The following is a 15901-nucleotide window of genomic DNA, read 5'->3' on the forward strand; positions in this document are numbered from 1 at the left end:
ACTGAACACTGAAAGAAGGGGCAGAAAGTATCAGAAAGTGGGTGAATCACAGAGGAAGAGTGTAACTATGTGAACTTTACTGTGTGCATGGGTACTGGCATGATTTATTTGTGTGTATGTGCGTAAGTGTGAGTGTGTGTTCACATTCTATGAATATTTGTGTGTGTGTATACACTCTTTTCCCAGGCTCATTGCCAGTTCCCTCACAGGCCAAGACATTGCTAAATAAGGAAGTCGACCCCTCTACTCTCCATACTCTATTTTCAATGTTTTAAATAACCGTGCATTATAATGACAGACAGGCCTGCAGCCAGCACCCCGTTCACACTGGGGAAATCAATCCGGCTAGAGCAGGATTCGGGCCGTATCTGGATATGATTTTCTGAGTGTGAATACCGCAAATCCGGCTATATCCAACTTGATTTCAATCCACCTCTCGGAGGTGGATCTAGCCGGATTGGCTCAAATGTGGCTCAGGTCTGAACGCAAATGCAGCTAGAGAATCCGGCTAGTGATGTGATACTTCCGAGTTTACAGGGACAGTGTCCGTGTCGTGTAAACAACCGTTGGACTACGACAGCTTTGCCCCGAGTTTATTTTCCACAGGGCTACAAAGGAATAAACTGCTTTTTAAACCGAAAAAAACAACAAAGGAACGAGCGACACAGGACAAAAAAAAAAAAATGCACGACACATGCACATAGACGGTACTACCGCGACCTGAACAGACTCTGTATATTACGAGGCGCCACCTAGTGGTTTGGAAGCCAAATTAAGGCGGATTGAGTGCAGACACGTGTGTGTGTGTGATAGCCAGATTTGAAAATAGGTCTGACGTATCCAGCTTAAAGACTATCCAGATACAATCCTACTCTAGCTGGATTAACTTTCTCCAGTGTGACACAGGGCCTTTGTCTCACAGTCTATATACAACATAATTACTGCAAACATATACTCCTTTCAAATATTTTATTCCAAGTTAAGAATGCATTTTCATTATAAAATTTAAACCATCCTCTCGCTTGATATGAAATATAAAGTCAAGATTTCTAGCGGAAAACCTTCTGCTGTAAATGACAGGCACCGTGTTTGTATTATTTTTTCCCTTGGTTTCCACACCAGACACTATTATAACTGTCTTCACACACAGCAGAGCACAGGGAACTTTCGCAGTCACACAACAACAGCCAGGTGACGGGAGGATTCTTCACCTGAGGAGGTGCGGTGAGATTACAGAATTGTGGAAGCTAGAAGATGAGCCCACAAGCTGATTTTGTGCGTTATCAGAAAAAGCTTTTTTTCTCCCCCCCCCCCTCATTCTGGTAGTTCATTAACATTCATGACTATGCTCAGGCCTTTAAGACCTACGCTGCACTGTCCTATCACACCTTATCTTAAAGACGGCAACACAAATCCATGTGGTTTCTTTTTTTTATAGCATCTTAACCTTTTCTTACTAACAGCTGACAAAAAGAAACTCAAGCGTTGACGCTAAAAAAAAAAAAAAAGCAAAACTAAATTATGCTGGATAGAATAGCATATCTGAGGCACGTTGCTATAAAATGCTATAGTAAGAAATTGGAATTCATTGATAAATCTGACCGAGGACAAATCTGAAGAACCCCCTGAAAGGCCAGATAACTACTGCTGACCGTTTTGTCCGATGGTATGCCCGTGAAATCGCCCTCTAGGAATCTCCTCAAAGCTATAAACAGAAACTGAAATAGTATCAGTGAGTACTGTGAGTCTCTGCCTACACTGATACTACAGTATGTGCAACATCAGACAAATACCAGTTTGTCACACTCTCTAAAACAGCTAAATTGGCAACATTTTGGCTCTAAACTATTTTGTTCTCATCAAATCTGACACAATACATTTGCATTTACACAGGTTGTATATTGGTGACGTAGACACGTTGGTCCTAGTCAATACTGAGAGTCATGCTGCTCAGACACTTACAATGAAGAGTTTCTTATCTTGATACAGTCAATGTTACATGATTTACCACTGATTGCTTTTTAATTTAACGGCAAACTGGCCAGTCGTTATGTTTATCTAAATGTTTGACAAAACACGGCAATACAAACGTCACAAAAACGATTTGTCTTTAAATTTGTCCGCCTTGATTCACCTACTAAATACTTTTCCATCTGTCCATTTTGAGCCATAATAGAAGCACAACTTTGGCCTTAAACACCACAGATGCCTTCTTGCTGCACCCTTTTTTTATACTAAAACAACAGAAGCTGTAAATACGTACAAGGGTCTTTCAGAAGCTTATTGTAGTTGGTTGCCAAAAAAAGAGACACGCTGGTGCTCGATGACCAGTCCAGGGTGGGTTAACATGGCCTCTGCTTGGCAGTTCTGCACCCTCACACCCCATCTCATCATAGATGGGCCCTTTGCTGTTGGCCCCGGGTCCGGTCCATCAAAAAAAAATTTTTTTTTAAATGGCAGATTGGTTTAGGATGAGGAAGAGGGTGGAGTGCGACCCTCCCAGTACTTCTGGTAAGCTGCGTCGAACATATCCCTACACTGCAGCTGAGCGTTTAAACGGGAGCATATGAGGAAGGAGCCGCCCATCTTGCGGTGGAGTGAGTAGGTCTCCTCTGGAGGTGGGGTGAGCCTGTGTTTAAGCATCACAGGGATGAGGTTGTGGATCCTCTCGGTGGTGGACTGGGAGCCGAAGTTAAAGGTCTCTGTCGAAGCGAAGGCCTCGCCGAGGATCATCACTGCATCTACGTGGGCGTTCACCATAGGCTGGGCAGAAGGACATGAAAACACCGCTTACAAACTCAACTCCACCACTTGATGATAAAGATTCTCAGTCATCCAGGTCATATTCGTCATCAACCACTTAAATTTTAAGACAATTTAAACAAAGCCATAAGAAAAATGGCTGCATATTGTTTGAATTAGCTAAAGGGGAAAACCCGCAGCTATGTTTGGAGACAGAAAAAAAAACCAATAAGATAATTACCTTGGACTCATACCCAGTCAGGAACTTCATCTCAATAGATTTCTTAAGAACTCCCTCTCTGTTGCCTTCAGCAGCTGAACGGATTATCTACAAACAGGTCACACATGCAATGTTTCATTCTCCATCCAAGACATGAATTTGAATATTTGTCAAGAATTAATATGCCATGGGTGATTACAGCTTGTTAATAACCTCTAATTTGATATAGATGAATAATTAAACCAATGTTTCTTTTTCTTAGAAACCCTCATTCTGTATGTAGGAAAATCCTTAATTAACATTAGTAATCAGTGATGTAAATTGTGGGTATAAAAAAAACCATTATGTGCAGCCAACACAAAGATAAAACTGTATATTAATTCACCGTGTTCAAATAATAATGAATAATAAGTGACTGTCTGTCTCGTCTTACCTCTATGTAGACATCAGTGAAACTTTGATCAAATCCTCTTGTGGCTCCAAAGTCCAACAGCGCCACCTAATGAGTCATTTTTGTACCCTTCAGTTCTCACTGTCAATATCACATCATGCTTAATTGTAGTTGCAGTGACTCTACAGTCGGACTCACCCTGTGTGTCTGTGGATCGTAGAAGAAGTTGGACCAGTTTGGGTCAGTCTGCATGTACCTGAACTCAAACAGCTCTCTGAGGCACAGCTTTAAGATGTTTTGGCAGATCTAAGACAGAAACAAAGTTATTGATGTTAAGAGATATTACAGATCATTTGCTTGGCATATGTGAGATCAATTAATGAATACACACTTGATGACCCCGTTTAACCACACCGATCCATTCATCTGCCCATTTTACCAATTACAAAGAGGGTGTGTGTCACTCTTTGATATGCACTGACCCCTATGAACACATTACCAAACATACTGCTCCTCACATGAATGCACCTATCAGTCAGCTAAACATCTATTGATCCCTGCCTCTGTCTGCTCTGACATCTGTACCTCGTTCTTCAGCTCCTGTGTGAGGCTCTCAGCCTTGTCCAAGGGAAAACCAGAAACAAGTTCTGTGGTCAGGACACTGGTGCTGCTCAGTTCCTCGATTACTTCCGGTACATAGAAGAACGGATCATCCTTCAGCAGCTCCCTAAATCAGACAAATGCACATAATGACAGGTTAAGTAAACAGGGAGTCCATAAAGAGTAAAACAAACCTATAAACAGTTGGCTAGATTTTGCATTTGCTCTGACCTTGAACTCAATAGCTGAACTATTAATAGTGGAACAGAATAAACTAACTATATCTATGTGCATGTAATTTGAGTGTATTAAGAGTGCCAGTGCTATTATGCACACTGTATAAGGGAGCCAGACCGCACAGTCCATTCATTAAGGCAGTATCAAGTATACAAACCAGCTAGAGCTGATTTTAACATAGTTCCAAAAAGAAACTAATCCTGCTTTTAGAAAGTTTGGAGAACACAGCTGGCAATCTGGGAGTGTATTTATGGAGTCAATTTACACCCGACAGAGAACAGAATTTACATTTAAAGCAGGTAAGGTCAGGTACGGTACTTTAAAGACTTTAGTTAGATTAGGTTTAGGAAACATAAATACTAGATAAGGTGTTAAGAATATTCCATTGTTTGGGGTAGCATAGATCCTCACTTGTTCAGTTCCAGTGTGCATGACCCCACTGTCAATTAATGGCTAAAAAACTAAAAAAACAGACCCTCTTACATATGAAACCACATCTGCAGCAGCTGCTTTTTCACCAGATACAAATGATGCCTAGTAAAACATGTGAATCTATGATTTGGTAAAAAGAATTTGTGACCATCAGACATGTGCAGCGTGATACCTGAACTTCTTTGCACACTGGGCTTCTCTAATGTAGTCACACTCCAGCGCTAGCTCTCTTCTCATTACATCTATGAGATGCTCTGGAAACAGACCTACAGAGACACAAACAAATGGGGACAAATGGAGACAATTATGTCACTGGGACAGGTGGTGAAGATGACGAAGAGGTGCTGTGTGCGTGTGTGTGTGTGTGAGTTTCTGGGAGTTTGCACCTTCAGGCAGCGCATTGCTCATATTAAGCACTGTCATCAGGTTGTTGACGTCACTGTTGATACTCTGAGCCACACCAGGATACTGAAGACAAACAGAGAGGGAAATAGTTTGGTGTTAATATGATTATAAATGGGGAAACATTGATTGATTATGCATTTATTATCACTTTATTGCTATCTCTGTTACAGACATTATCTCAACAACATCAACAAACATACAATAATTAGACTATTTTATTCTGTAACAGCATGAAATAACATTAGTTTCTCTGGAAGAAACCACAGAACTTTTACACTGACTGAGGCCTGAGCTGTAAACCAAAACAAACTGATCGTATTATGTGTGGTTGAGTTCGAGGGGAAAAAGAAACACTCCCTCGAGTTACAGTGTTTATCTTCATAACATGTACTATGCACACTCATTACCGCGTGTCCTCATCCTGACCTGTATTTTCATGGCCACCTCCCTGCCATCCTTCATCCTCGCCAGATGCACCTGTCCAATGGACGCTGCTGCGAACGGACGGTCCTCAAATGATTCCAGCTTGTCCCTCCAATTGGGACCCAAATCACTGTTGAGCGCTTTCTGTAGATGAAGCAATATTTCTGCCGCTTGTATATTTTCATGGCTAGAAATTAATAAAAGTAATGCATGACTGGCACGGTTAAAATGAACTGTGAAAGTAGAGGCTCTTACTGTCATTTGTTTGATTGGCATGAAGTCAGCACTCTGTCTTACACGCTCAAAAATCTTGGCGAGTTGAGGGTTGATGAATGCATCATCTGAAACACACACACACACACAAATAACTCGTCTGAAGTGCAGAGAGAAGCAGTGCAACAGATCTGTCCTTTCTGCTATTTTTGTTGTAGAATTGTAATCAATTGTAGCAAGATGTTGTGTTAGAGGACATCAGAATAAACAAGTAAAGCCTTTCACTTTAAACATAGGCACAAGGAGGTCCTGTATGAGGCCTCTTGTTATGTTGAGTTAAACCAAAGATCCCAGACTTTAATACTTGGACAACAAAACAGAATCTAATACCGCCTGGCAGCTACTACGATGGGCTTGGCTGACACTGCTGGTATTAGGAATCAGTTATTATCTTTGAAAAATACTTTCAGACTGCTCAAGGTTAACACTATTTGTACAAAGGCTGTTCAGACTATTATCCATCCACAGTGGCATCCCTGCCATACCAGATAAATGTCAGCAGTGAACAAAGCTTTGCAGTCATTTCTATCCTCCAGATTCTCTTTACTCCTGTCAGCCAGACTATAAATAGTATATTTCAATCTTTTATATATTCTTTCTGGGAGGTGCAGTAAGGTTACATACTTCCAGCTACAGAAGACTAACACGATCTCTTTACCTATGATTGAAGAACCACCACTTTAGAGACTGAGTAAGGCTGTGCCAGTCCTTCCAGTAACCACACACATGCACACAAAGTCAGATTGACTGTAATGTAACCTAATTAGACCCTTGGCAACAAGTGTCCTAGACTCTGTTATTACTCATTATATTTAATAGACGGTGCAAAGTTTGCTCTCATGTGTGCACAGCTCGGTACACAGAATGCCAAAGGAAGAGTTCACCTTGCAAGGTCGGGCAGCCGGGAAACAGTGATAAACAAAATTGTGACGATGTGTTTACGGCTGTTACCTGACCAGTTATATGAACTGAGGACAAGAATGTTTACAGCTGCCTGGCCTTCCTCTGCCGTATTATCTTGTACTGGTAAGGATGTCTTTCACAGATTTCTTACTACTACTGGGCTAAATATAGACTAGTTTCCTTTTATATATATATACTTAGAAAGAGTAAGAGACAGAGAGAAAGATGCAAAAGGTGCAAAATGGTTATCGAGAGCATTCATTTTTTTAGTATTTGTAGGTGACCGTCAACAGCCTGGTTCAATGCTTTGATTAAAATTGACTATAATCCTTTGACAAAAATCACTGGGCTGGAGCAAAAGCATCTACTGTGCAGGAGCCAGACTATAATAAGAGGACTAAAAACACCTTGCTGTGAGGCAACAGTGCTGCCCCAAACCCATAATGTTCCTCAACAAATCCAGCCACTGGTGCTTTGAGCACCACAAGGTGAGCACTAGTCTAGCACCATTCAACCGGTTAGGACGCAGAAATCGCTAACATCACAACACTCTGGGTGGATTAAGTTGTTTTAAAGTTTTGAAGATGAAGTTGACCCATTTCCACAGAAGCAAAGTTTATTTCAGCCCAACAGAACAGCTTATATGCTTAAAAAATGCTCCACATCCCTGTCTCTGCATTTCAGTATTTATACCCAGTAACCAGTGAGTGTGCATGTGTCCGTTCCTGACCTTGAATGCTGAGCATCTGTCCCAGTTTTAACGCAGCTCCTCTGACTTTGCACAGGGTTCTGACGATGCGTTCGGCATTAGCTTCGGACAGGAAAGGGCTGGAGTCCAAAACTGATTTCTTAGATTCACCTGAAGAAACACAAAAAGCACAAAAACACGTCTCAACACTAAGTTCAACCTTAGTTTGATCTACTAGCATTTTAAATACGTATAGGTGACACTCACAAAATATGTGTAGCTTAGATTCTTGTTCACACAGTATGTACTTGTGTCTTACACCCACATAGGGAGGAGTGTGACTGAGTGTACTTGGTCAGTAGGTCGTCAGGTAGTGTGTTTTAGTAACTGCCTCTAGAGGCTTTATTAAAGATTTACCACACACACTGGACACACACACACACACACACACACAAGTGTGTCCAGTGTGTCCTTCTCGGGATTAAAGCGCACACACAAAGATAAATACAGATAAACAGACGAACAAATGCTACAGATTTACGCCCTTACGTTCTGCTTCAGCTTAGCCTGCGTTTTAGGATTAGCAGGAGCTGAGCAGGAATGTCTCTTGGAAAGGCTTGGTGGTAAAGGAGGAGGCCAAATTACTGATTTATTATGTTGGCATGGGAAAAGCATATAACATGCAGTAACATGCATGAGGGACGGGTATTGAGAACAAATGTTAGCTTTGACAGAAGTGCTATTGAATAACAAGACAAAACCTGCCAAAGCATATCCCTGTGACAAGGTCTGCGTACTTACATACAGCATAATATACACTTAGGTTGTTTACATATAAAAGTATGTGTCAGAGGAATGCATTTGTGGGTAACCTGTAGCACCGTTTTGTCTGATGGTCTTCTTGGCCACTTCTGCCAGGGCTCCGATACCCAAACCTACAGCCAGACCTGGTGAAAACACACAAATAAAAAAACAAAGCAAATTACACAATCTCCCTCTTTATCAGACAGGCAAACACAAACTTGAAAAGTACACAGTGTTGCAGTGATGTTGTAACAACATCCTTTTAGCGGATCAATCAGTGCATTAACTGACGGCTGCCTAATGGGACCTTTGCTATAAACCTGTCAGGACATTTCAATAATGCTCTAGTGTGTAAATATAATATAATTCAACACATAATATGAGCGCGATAAAAAGCAGGTAAACCCTCTGATAAAAGCATGAGATGAAGTCTGTTTATGATCAGGCTGCTCTGAGTGGAGCCTCCACCTTACATAACCTAGCATTACATAATCAGTTAGTCAGCGGTCTATGAAGCAGCAAATCTGAGATGCAGCGGTAGATGGACAAACTGGGACAGCATGTGCTTCAGTGTCTTGTATACAAGTCGACTTATTATTGCCAAGAACTTTGTTTGTACCTCTATAGTTGGGAACAGGTTGGCCACATTTTCTACATAAATGTTTTATTTTATTTTATTTTATTTCCCGTTATTTAAAACGGAGAGAATTAAACAGCATCATGTTATCTGTACATCTGTGTGATGTCAGCGTGAGCAACTCCCAGCTAAAGAGAGATCAGCATTTCCCGCAGCGCGTCCCGAGTGACAGATATTTTTCCACACCACGCACAAGTGTCTGTCCATCATTTGCCCGACAGCGCAGCGATGTGTTTACTGCCGCGTGCACACTAAGAAGCTTATTCCTGTACTGTAAATATGTGGTCCAGAAAGTAAGGAGACGACCCAGCGAGGTTGCTATAATAACTGCCGCTGCCAGGAAACGTGCCAATCTGATTTTTGTTACTATGAATAACTTGATGTGCCTGAAGTCTGCCCTCACAGCTGTTAATAGATATGAAACATGCAGAACTATGTAAGAACACGTTGCAGCAGAATGAAGGACAGGACCTTCCTCCAACATGTCCCCCTCCTCCCCTTTTCAACACCTTCTAAATGTTACCACAGTCAACATGCTGAATCATCTCTTATGTACCTGCTGCATCTCTATGTAACTTGTTTGGAAAGAGGTGCAGCTAAATTCTGCTGCAGGTGTTCACCTTATGTTCTCCTTTACAATTTTGACTCCAGCAGCAACTCCGTGCCACCTGTTAACCTATCTATCATCTATTGAAATGAAGCTCTGATCAGTCATGTTAAACTACACGTGAGGCTTGTTGTCAGCTTTTCACGATGCGAGTGAACGTCTTTGAAAAACATCCTGTAAAGATCATGACTTCAGATTACAGGAGATAAACCTGTTTTTAACTCAATATTCTATATTTTTCATGACCAAATTTCATATTTACAACAGTTTCAGCTGTTCAAAGTCCCACAGATTTTATTACTGTCTTTCCTTTAACCTTGTACCTGACTAACAGGGTATATTTTTATCTGATCAGCAACACCATTAACAATGGCTGGCAACACTTGACCCAATTTCTCTAAGTGTTTTATTTGCACCTTCCAAGTTTGAAAACATGTTGCAGCTTAGGATGAATAAAGTATTTCCATTTTATTTTTACATTTCTGTATGTTAATTTCCTTTTTGTGGTGGTTGACACAATAAATACACACTACTACATATAAATTAAGGGGTGCTGTCCTTATGTGTTGCTGCTCTGCCCCTACTAACCACAGCTCAAATGGTTACAGTCTGACTAAAGATCGCAAATTCACCGACTCTGGTTTTGTCTTGTGCTTTTCAATGCCTATAGTTAAACATGGTGTCCATTTACTTTTGACTACAGATAGATCAACAGCCAATTAATCACCCCAGATTCAGGGAACAGTAACAAACAATACCTCCAAAGTTGGCGAGTCTGCCAAGCCGGGTCACAGGCACTTTCCTCTCCCTGGCTCTCTCACTTAACTGAAGAAGACAGAATATAATAATTATTACTTTGTATTCAAAGTAAATGTAAGTGTTGACATCAGTACATACTGTATGTGCATTTGGCTTTAGAGAATACACAATAAGGGAGCAGGAATTACCATCTGTTTGTGTGGTCTTGTCTCTTCCCTCTTGCTCTGTCTGGCTTTCTCTATGTCTTCTGCTGTCAGCCCTCCCACTGTGGATGGATCCTCATGGTAACTCCTGAGCTGGTTTACTGGGTGCTGTGAGTAAAGCTGCTTCCACACATGTCTGTTGAGACTGTAGCTGTAGAGGTGATGGTGTCCCACGAAATACCTGCCACATGAAAAAACATTTATCTGCTAAAAACACCAACATAAACTTACCATACTTTGAATAAGAGACTTTTCATACCTGGCATCTTGGTGATATGATCTGGTCTGTCCGCTAAACTGTTTGCTGGGATCTTTATATCCTTCAAACGGCGACTGTTTTGCACCGACATTCTGTGACCCTGCTGCTGCATCGTCACCGCTTCCTGTTCGATCTCCTGAGAAGTCCCCACCTTCTTCCCTGAACTCTGAAGCTGTGAACGTGCCGTCATCCTGAGGGAAGTCAAACTCTGACTCTGATGAGGAGGTCTGCTGACCAGACATCTCCTGCAATGCGAGATAAATGTTCATAGACACATGTGCACTACACACACATGCTATATACGACAGTATTTAGACACAAACCTGCATTTTCATCATGGCGGCAGACAGGCCTTGTTCTGCAGCTGACTGGACACTTTGGACAGCTGCACCGACGCCCGGGATTGCTAGGTTAAAAATATCAGATGAAACGATTATTAAGGTTTATCTTTAGCAGTGAGATCCATTGAGATGCATGCAACAATGGGACAGATTAGAAGACAATAACAGCCTTGTGACTTTGTGTGTATATATATATATATATATATTTACATAGGTTATATGATAGGCTGCAGTTTACACATGATAATAAACAGTTTTCCTGCTTAAAAGACCTTTGCTAGCCTTTTTGCTTTTTCTTATAAAAATCTTTAACAGCTAACTTGTCACAAATTATTTCAGATTCCAATGGAACCACTATTTTTCAGAGCAAATAGCTGAATGTAACGCTGAATGATAACAGTTAAACGCTAAATAACAGGCTACAAATAGAAAGAAATATTAATTATTAATATTAATATTATTCCTTCTTGCTAGCCCTTTTGCTAACCAGACACAAATAACAGTGCTAGTGTCCCATGTAAAGGAGGGTTAATATTTTTTTTTTTTTTTAATACTTTAATAATCCTATCAGGGAAATCGCTTAAGGCAGCCCAGCAAAGAGCGACACACACCAGTGAGTGCACTGGAGACAATGCAGGTAAAATGTCTTGGGAGGAGTTGGGATCGAACCCCCAACCTTCCGGTTATTGGACAACCCTGCTCTACCTCTGCGCCACTGCTGCCCATAATATTTTAATTCAGCTGAAATACCAGTAATACAGTAATACTCTGCTACAGGGCAAAGCTAAACCCAGCAATTATAGAGTAAGCAGGATAGCATGCAGAATCGTTTATTTCCATAAAGTGACAATGACTTGTAGAAAAATGTAACTGGAAAGCAAACTCACCTGTGCCACTGCGCAGAGCATTATTCTGAGTCTCTACAACCGCCTGGCTCAATTTAGCCAAGCCTCGCATCAACAGCATCATATCACCTGCCATGATGGACTACAGACCGAGAGAGAGGAGGACAAGAAGAAGATGGAGAAATGTAAAGGGGAACGATACCATCAGAGACATATGTAGTCAGCCTGGTGCCACAGAAGACACAGTGATGTGTCCAAATCTGCAATTTCAAGTTGCCAGGAAAGTAAAAAAAAAAAGCCCACAGAAACAAAGCAGGGCACCAATTGACAGGAGGGCACAAGGATAGAAATACAATCTGTTGTCAACACACTCTGTGCCTCAAACAGAAACATACACAGCTGTCACCACATCTTGGGATGACTTTAATACTTTGTCTAAAAATAGTCACGACCTCCAATCTCTGTTTGGACGGACACACACACATTAAGAAAGCAAAGGCGAACGCTGTGCATAAAAGCTGTGAATGTGTGTGTGTGTACTCTAGGACTGGATGTAAAAATGTCTCTTGAAACAAGATGATGGGACTGCTACATGAATCTTCCAGCTATTTCTGTGCATGTGCGAATGTGTGTGCATGAGTATGGTTCATGTGCGAGGCTAGCAGTCACACCCCCCCCCCCATTACTTTCAGCAACTGACGGGACGGTAGGATTGTTTTCTATTAAAGTCTACTGAAATCGTTACACCTTCCATCGTAACAATAACAGTTGGCCCATTATTATTAAACTCTGACAGTTGTAATCCCTGCTAGCTAACGCTAAAGGCTAATTCAGGGCACATATAAGAAGCACATAGTTCAATACTTTCCGGTTTAAAGCTCCGGCCGCATTCCTGTGCACAACGATCTGCAGTGTGTTACTGTGTATATTTGTTATTGTGTTACAGGTGGTGTAAAATGGGTGTGACAACATGCTTCAGCACAGCTCAGGTGGGATTTGGGCCAATGGAAAAAAAGCTGCCACTGAAAGAGACTAAGCGCAGTGTGTGTGTGTGTGTGTGTGTGTGTGTGAGCGAGTGTATACAAAGACTGAGTCACTAAGTAGGTCATCCCTGTTCCTTCTGTGTGTTTTTAAGACAGTGGACGGACAGCCTAGCATAAAGGACCAAGAGCATGTTTAACAAAAACCTGCTTTTACTAGAAGCCTGTACACAGAAGTGCACCACACATTCAAGTACAAGACCTTGATGTGCCAGGTGGTTTTGTTCTGATAAAGAACCACCTGAGAAGTCAGTCCTGGAAACTGGGCAGGCACTTTGAAAAAAATACTTGGCAGGTGATTGTTTGAATCTTTCAGTCTATTGTGATCTATCACAGATGGAAACACAAGGAGGAGCAAACACAACAACAAGCAGCTAGAAAGCAGTGTGTGTGTGGCAAGCTGTGTATGTTTACTTTGCAGGTACAATGTGCACATAAAATAATCGTACGTTTTAAATAAGCAGTTGCCCCAGAGTCCTTTTTTAAATGAACAAGAGCACATGTTGGAGCCTGGTGTGATTCAGACAGCAACTTTTCAGAGCTGTCATCAATTATCAGTACATTTTGCTACAAATCTGAGACCATTGCAAAGAAGTTATTGCTCCTTGGCATGTGTAATCTATTGAGTAACTTCCTAGTTGTCACTGTGGGTGTGGGTGTCTGTTTAGAAGGAAAGAAGCCTCTCTTGTGATTAGAGGTTAGGAGGAAAGGTTATTTTTTTTAGTAGCACTCTAACTTTGTTGGCTGATACGCACACACACACACCTAAGCCTCAGCTGTTGTCTGCTGCACAAGCTGTTGTCTCACTGCTATGGAAATAGCCAGGCAGTGTGTGCGTGTGTGTGTGTCAAAAGTCTGATTGCTGCTCACTACACCTAACGGCTGACTCACAGTCTAACATCTCTGTCTATGACTACTGCTGCTTCACAGCCAAAAGTGGGAAATGTTTCCCGTTACAGGGCAGTGGCTTCCCCACCACAGCCAGGGCAAACGTGAATAAAACCACGTTCCCTACAAGACTCAAAACTGGCACAGAGAGTTTTACTACAATAGCCAATCAAAAACCAGTTAACGGCAAAAAAATCTAAACCATCAATCTTGTTAATGAAGTAAAAGTTGTGATTCTAAATTTTAACATTATTTTATATAAAGATCTGTGGATTTTGTGGCTATGGAAAATAAAATGAGAGAAATTCATTCCATCATATGGCACTAAACTGAACATCAAACATGTATTTTCTACATGACATATTCTTAATATAACTTATGAGCGGTAAAGATGAACTTTATCAAGGCTCTATAATAGACAAAATAGTCAGAATCCAGCATGTGCAAGTTAAATGAGCATATATACATTCTTAATTACTGTTTTTTGGGTAAAGTAATGAACTTAAAACTTAGAAATTAAAACATCATCTTTAAATATCTTCAAACTGCTTGAAAATACTATTTTAGGGTACACTAACAGAGTAACTTCCGGTTATGCCAAAAGGAAAAACATCAGTTTCCATGAGGACATGATGTACAGATACAGTATGTGGGCCCCTCCTATTAAAACAATATTTATTAATTTGCTTTAATATGTCCTCGTTGGTCGCAGATGTTACAGTTTTACTCCAATTATTTGGGCGTAACATCACACACAAAAAAAACACCTTCAAGTGACCCATTTAAATCTGTGATTATTAACTTCCTCGTGGGCGTGCAGCTGCCATCAAAACAATAACAAACCATGAGGGGGTAAATATTAATAATGCAGAACTTCTGAGTTAGACAGGCGAACATTTTATGCTGTTTCAAATACTATGACTATGTTACCGCTCCGTGTGCAGGTCGGTAAAGTTTTGTATAAAAGAACAGCAGCCATACATGTCAGTCACGTCAGCACGCTGCACGGGAGTGTGCACGTTGAAGCAGTTTGTTAAAAGGGCAAAATTAGTAAATATACTTTACTGTGCATCCGTGGTAGCTTAAGCATTATAATAAAATATAACATGCGATAACATTTCAGGTACTCACCAGCAGCTGCTGTGCAGAGCCTCAGCTTATCAGGTGGGGTCAAACTGTGGCAGGCTAAGCTAAACAAACGCACTTTATTTAGCTGTGATATAAACACCAGGTTTACGGTGATTTTTATCTTCAGCAGGACACACTTTGCTTGCAGTAGTCACCTTCCTCCCCTTCTTGCTGCTGCTGTAACTGCTGCTGCTGCTGCTGCTTGCAGGGTTTAATCCAGTTTGTCTCTCTCCCTCTCTACCACGAGGTCAAAACATATTTACCAACTTCGCAGGACACACAGAGAGGTATGCTAACCCCGCCCACCCTGTTCTGTAGCAGGCACACGGACTCTTATCCTGATTAGAGTATAAGATTTCCTCTTACAATTCTACTCGATTTTCCTTGTAACATAACAAAAAACAACTTTAAAATCTGATTTGACCTACTTTAGCCGCGAATAAAAGTGTAAACATGTACCAATCTAACTGTAATTATACACGGCTCTGGATGCTTCCGGGGTCTGTCCCTCCCGCCCTCTCCTCCTATTGGTCGGTTTCTTGGCGTTGGCAGGAGGAGTGGTTAAAACGCGGCTTCTCATTGGTCCATTACAAAAGAAAAACAAAACGCAGCTCAGTGGTGGGTAGTCGTCCATAAAGATGCCTGAATTAAATTGAATCAGGACACTTTTCAGCATTTACGAGGCAAACTGTGGTAAAACAGATATAATAAAACACAAACACAACACATGTGTATTCCATCAAAAATGACAATGAAGCCAGTAAGGTGACGTTGGCCTCTGCTGCCATCTGCTGTTGAGAAGAGGGCAACACGTTTTTTTGTGATACATTTAATTGTTTTATAATATTTTAATAAATATTATAAAACAGTCCTGACTTTGACCTCAGCAGTGTCACTAGACTGCCAGCAGAGTGTGACACAGAGCTACATACTGAGTTCATGTAAACAAGATTTTACCTATTTTCCAAGAGCTAATAAAATTAAGACAGCAGGAAAAATGTAAACTAGAGTCAGTTTCCTTTGTTTACCACTCATTTCCATCTTTCCAGCCTGGACCAGATGCTGCTTCTGTTGTT

General features: G+C 41.1%; 1 protein-coding gene across 3 annotated transcripts; it reads right to left on the reverse strand.

Moving 5' to 3' along the window:
• Nucleotides 1-954: 954 nt before the first annotated feature.
• On the reverse strand, nt 955-15283 carry coq8aa (coenzyme Q8A, genome duplicate a). 3 transcript variants are annotated; one of them, XM_028397368.1, is made up of 17 exons: nt 14829-15278; nt 11812-11911; nt 10907-10989; nt 10584-10828; nt 10310-10505; nt 10121-10187; nt 8187-8261; nt 7357-7485; nt 5706-5791; nt 5454-5594; nt 5009-5090; nt 4795-4888; nt 3939-4080; nt 3552-3659; nt 3396-3461; nt 2984-3070; nt 955-2763 (listed from the first exon to the last, which is right to left on the reverse strand). In XM_028397368.1, exons 2-17 carry the CDS (start codon nt 11903-11905, stop codon nt 2467-2469), a joined length of 1992 nt encoding a protein of 663 aa, XP_028253169.1. In that variant the 5' UTR covers nt 11906-11911; nt 14829-15278; the 3' UTR covers nt 955-2466. The 3 variants fall into 3 exon arrangements, with proteins under 3 accessions (XP_028253169.1, XP_028253171.1, XP_028253170.1); XM_028397370.1 differs by having other exon boundaries at nt 2467-2763; nt 10310-10475; nt 14829-15283; XM_028397369.1 differs by having other exon boundaries at nt 2467-2763; nt 8196-8261; nt 14829-15279.
• Nucleotides 15284-15901: the final 618 nt, after the last annotated feature.

This window comes from Parambassis ranga, chromosome 24 (assembly GCF_900634625.1).
Source record: "Parambassis ranga chromosome 24, fParRan2.1, whole genome shotgun sequence".
Classification (NCBI taxonomy): domain Eukaryota; kingdom Metazoa; phylum Chordata; class Actinopteri; family Ambassidae; genus Parambassis; species Parambassis ranga.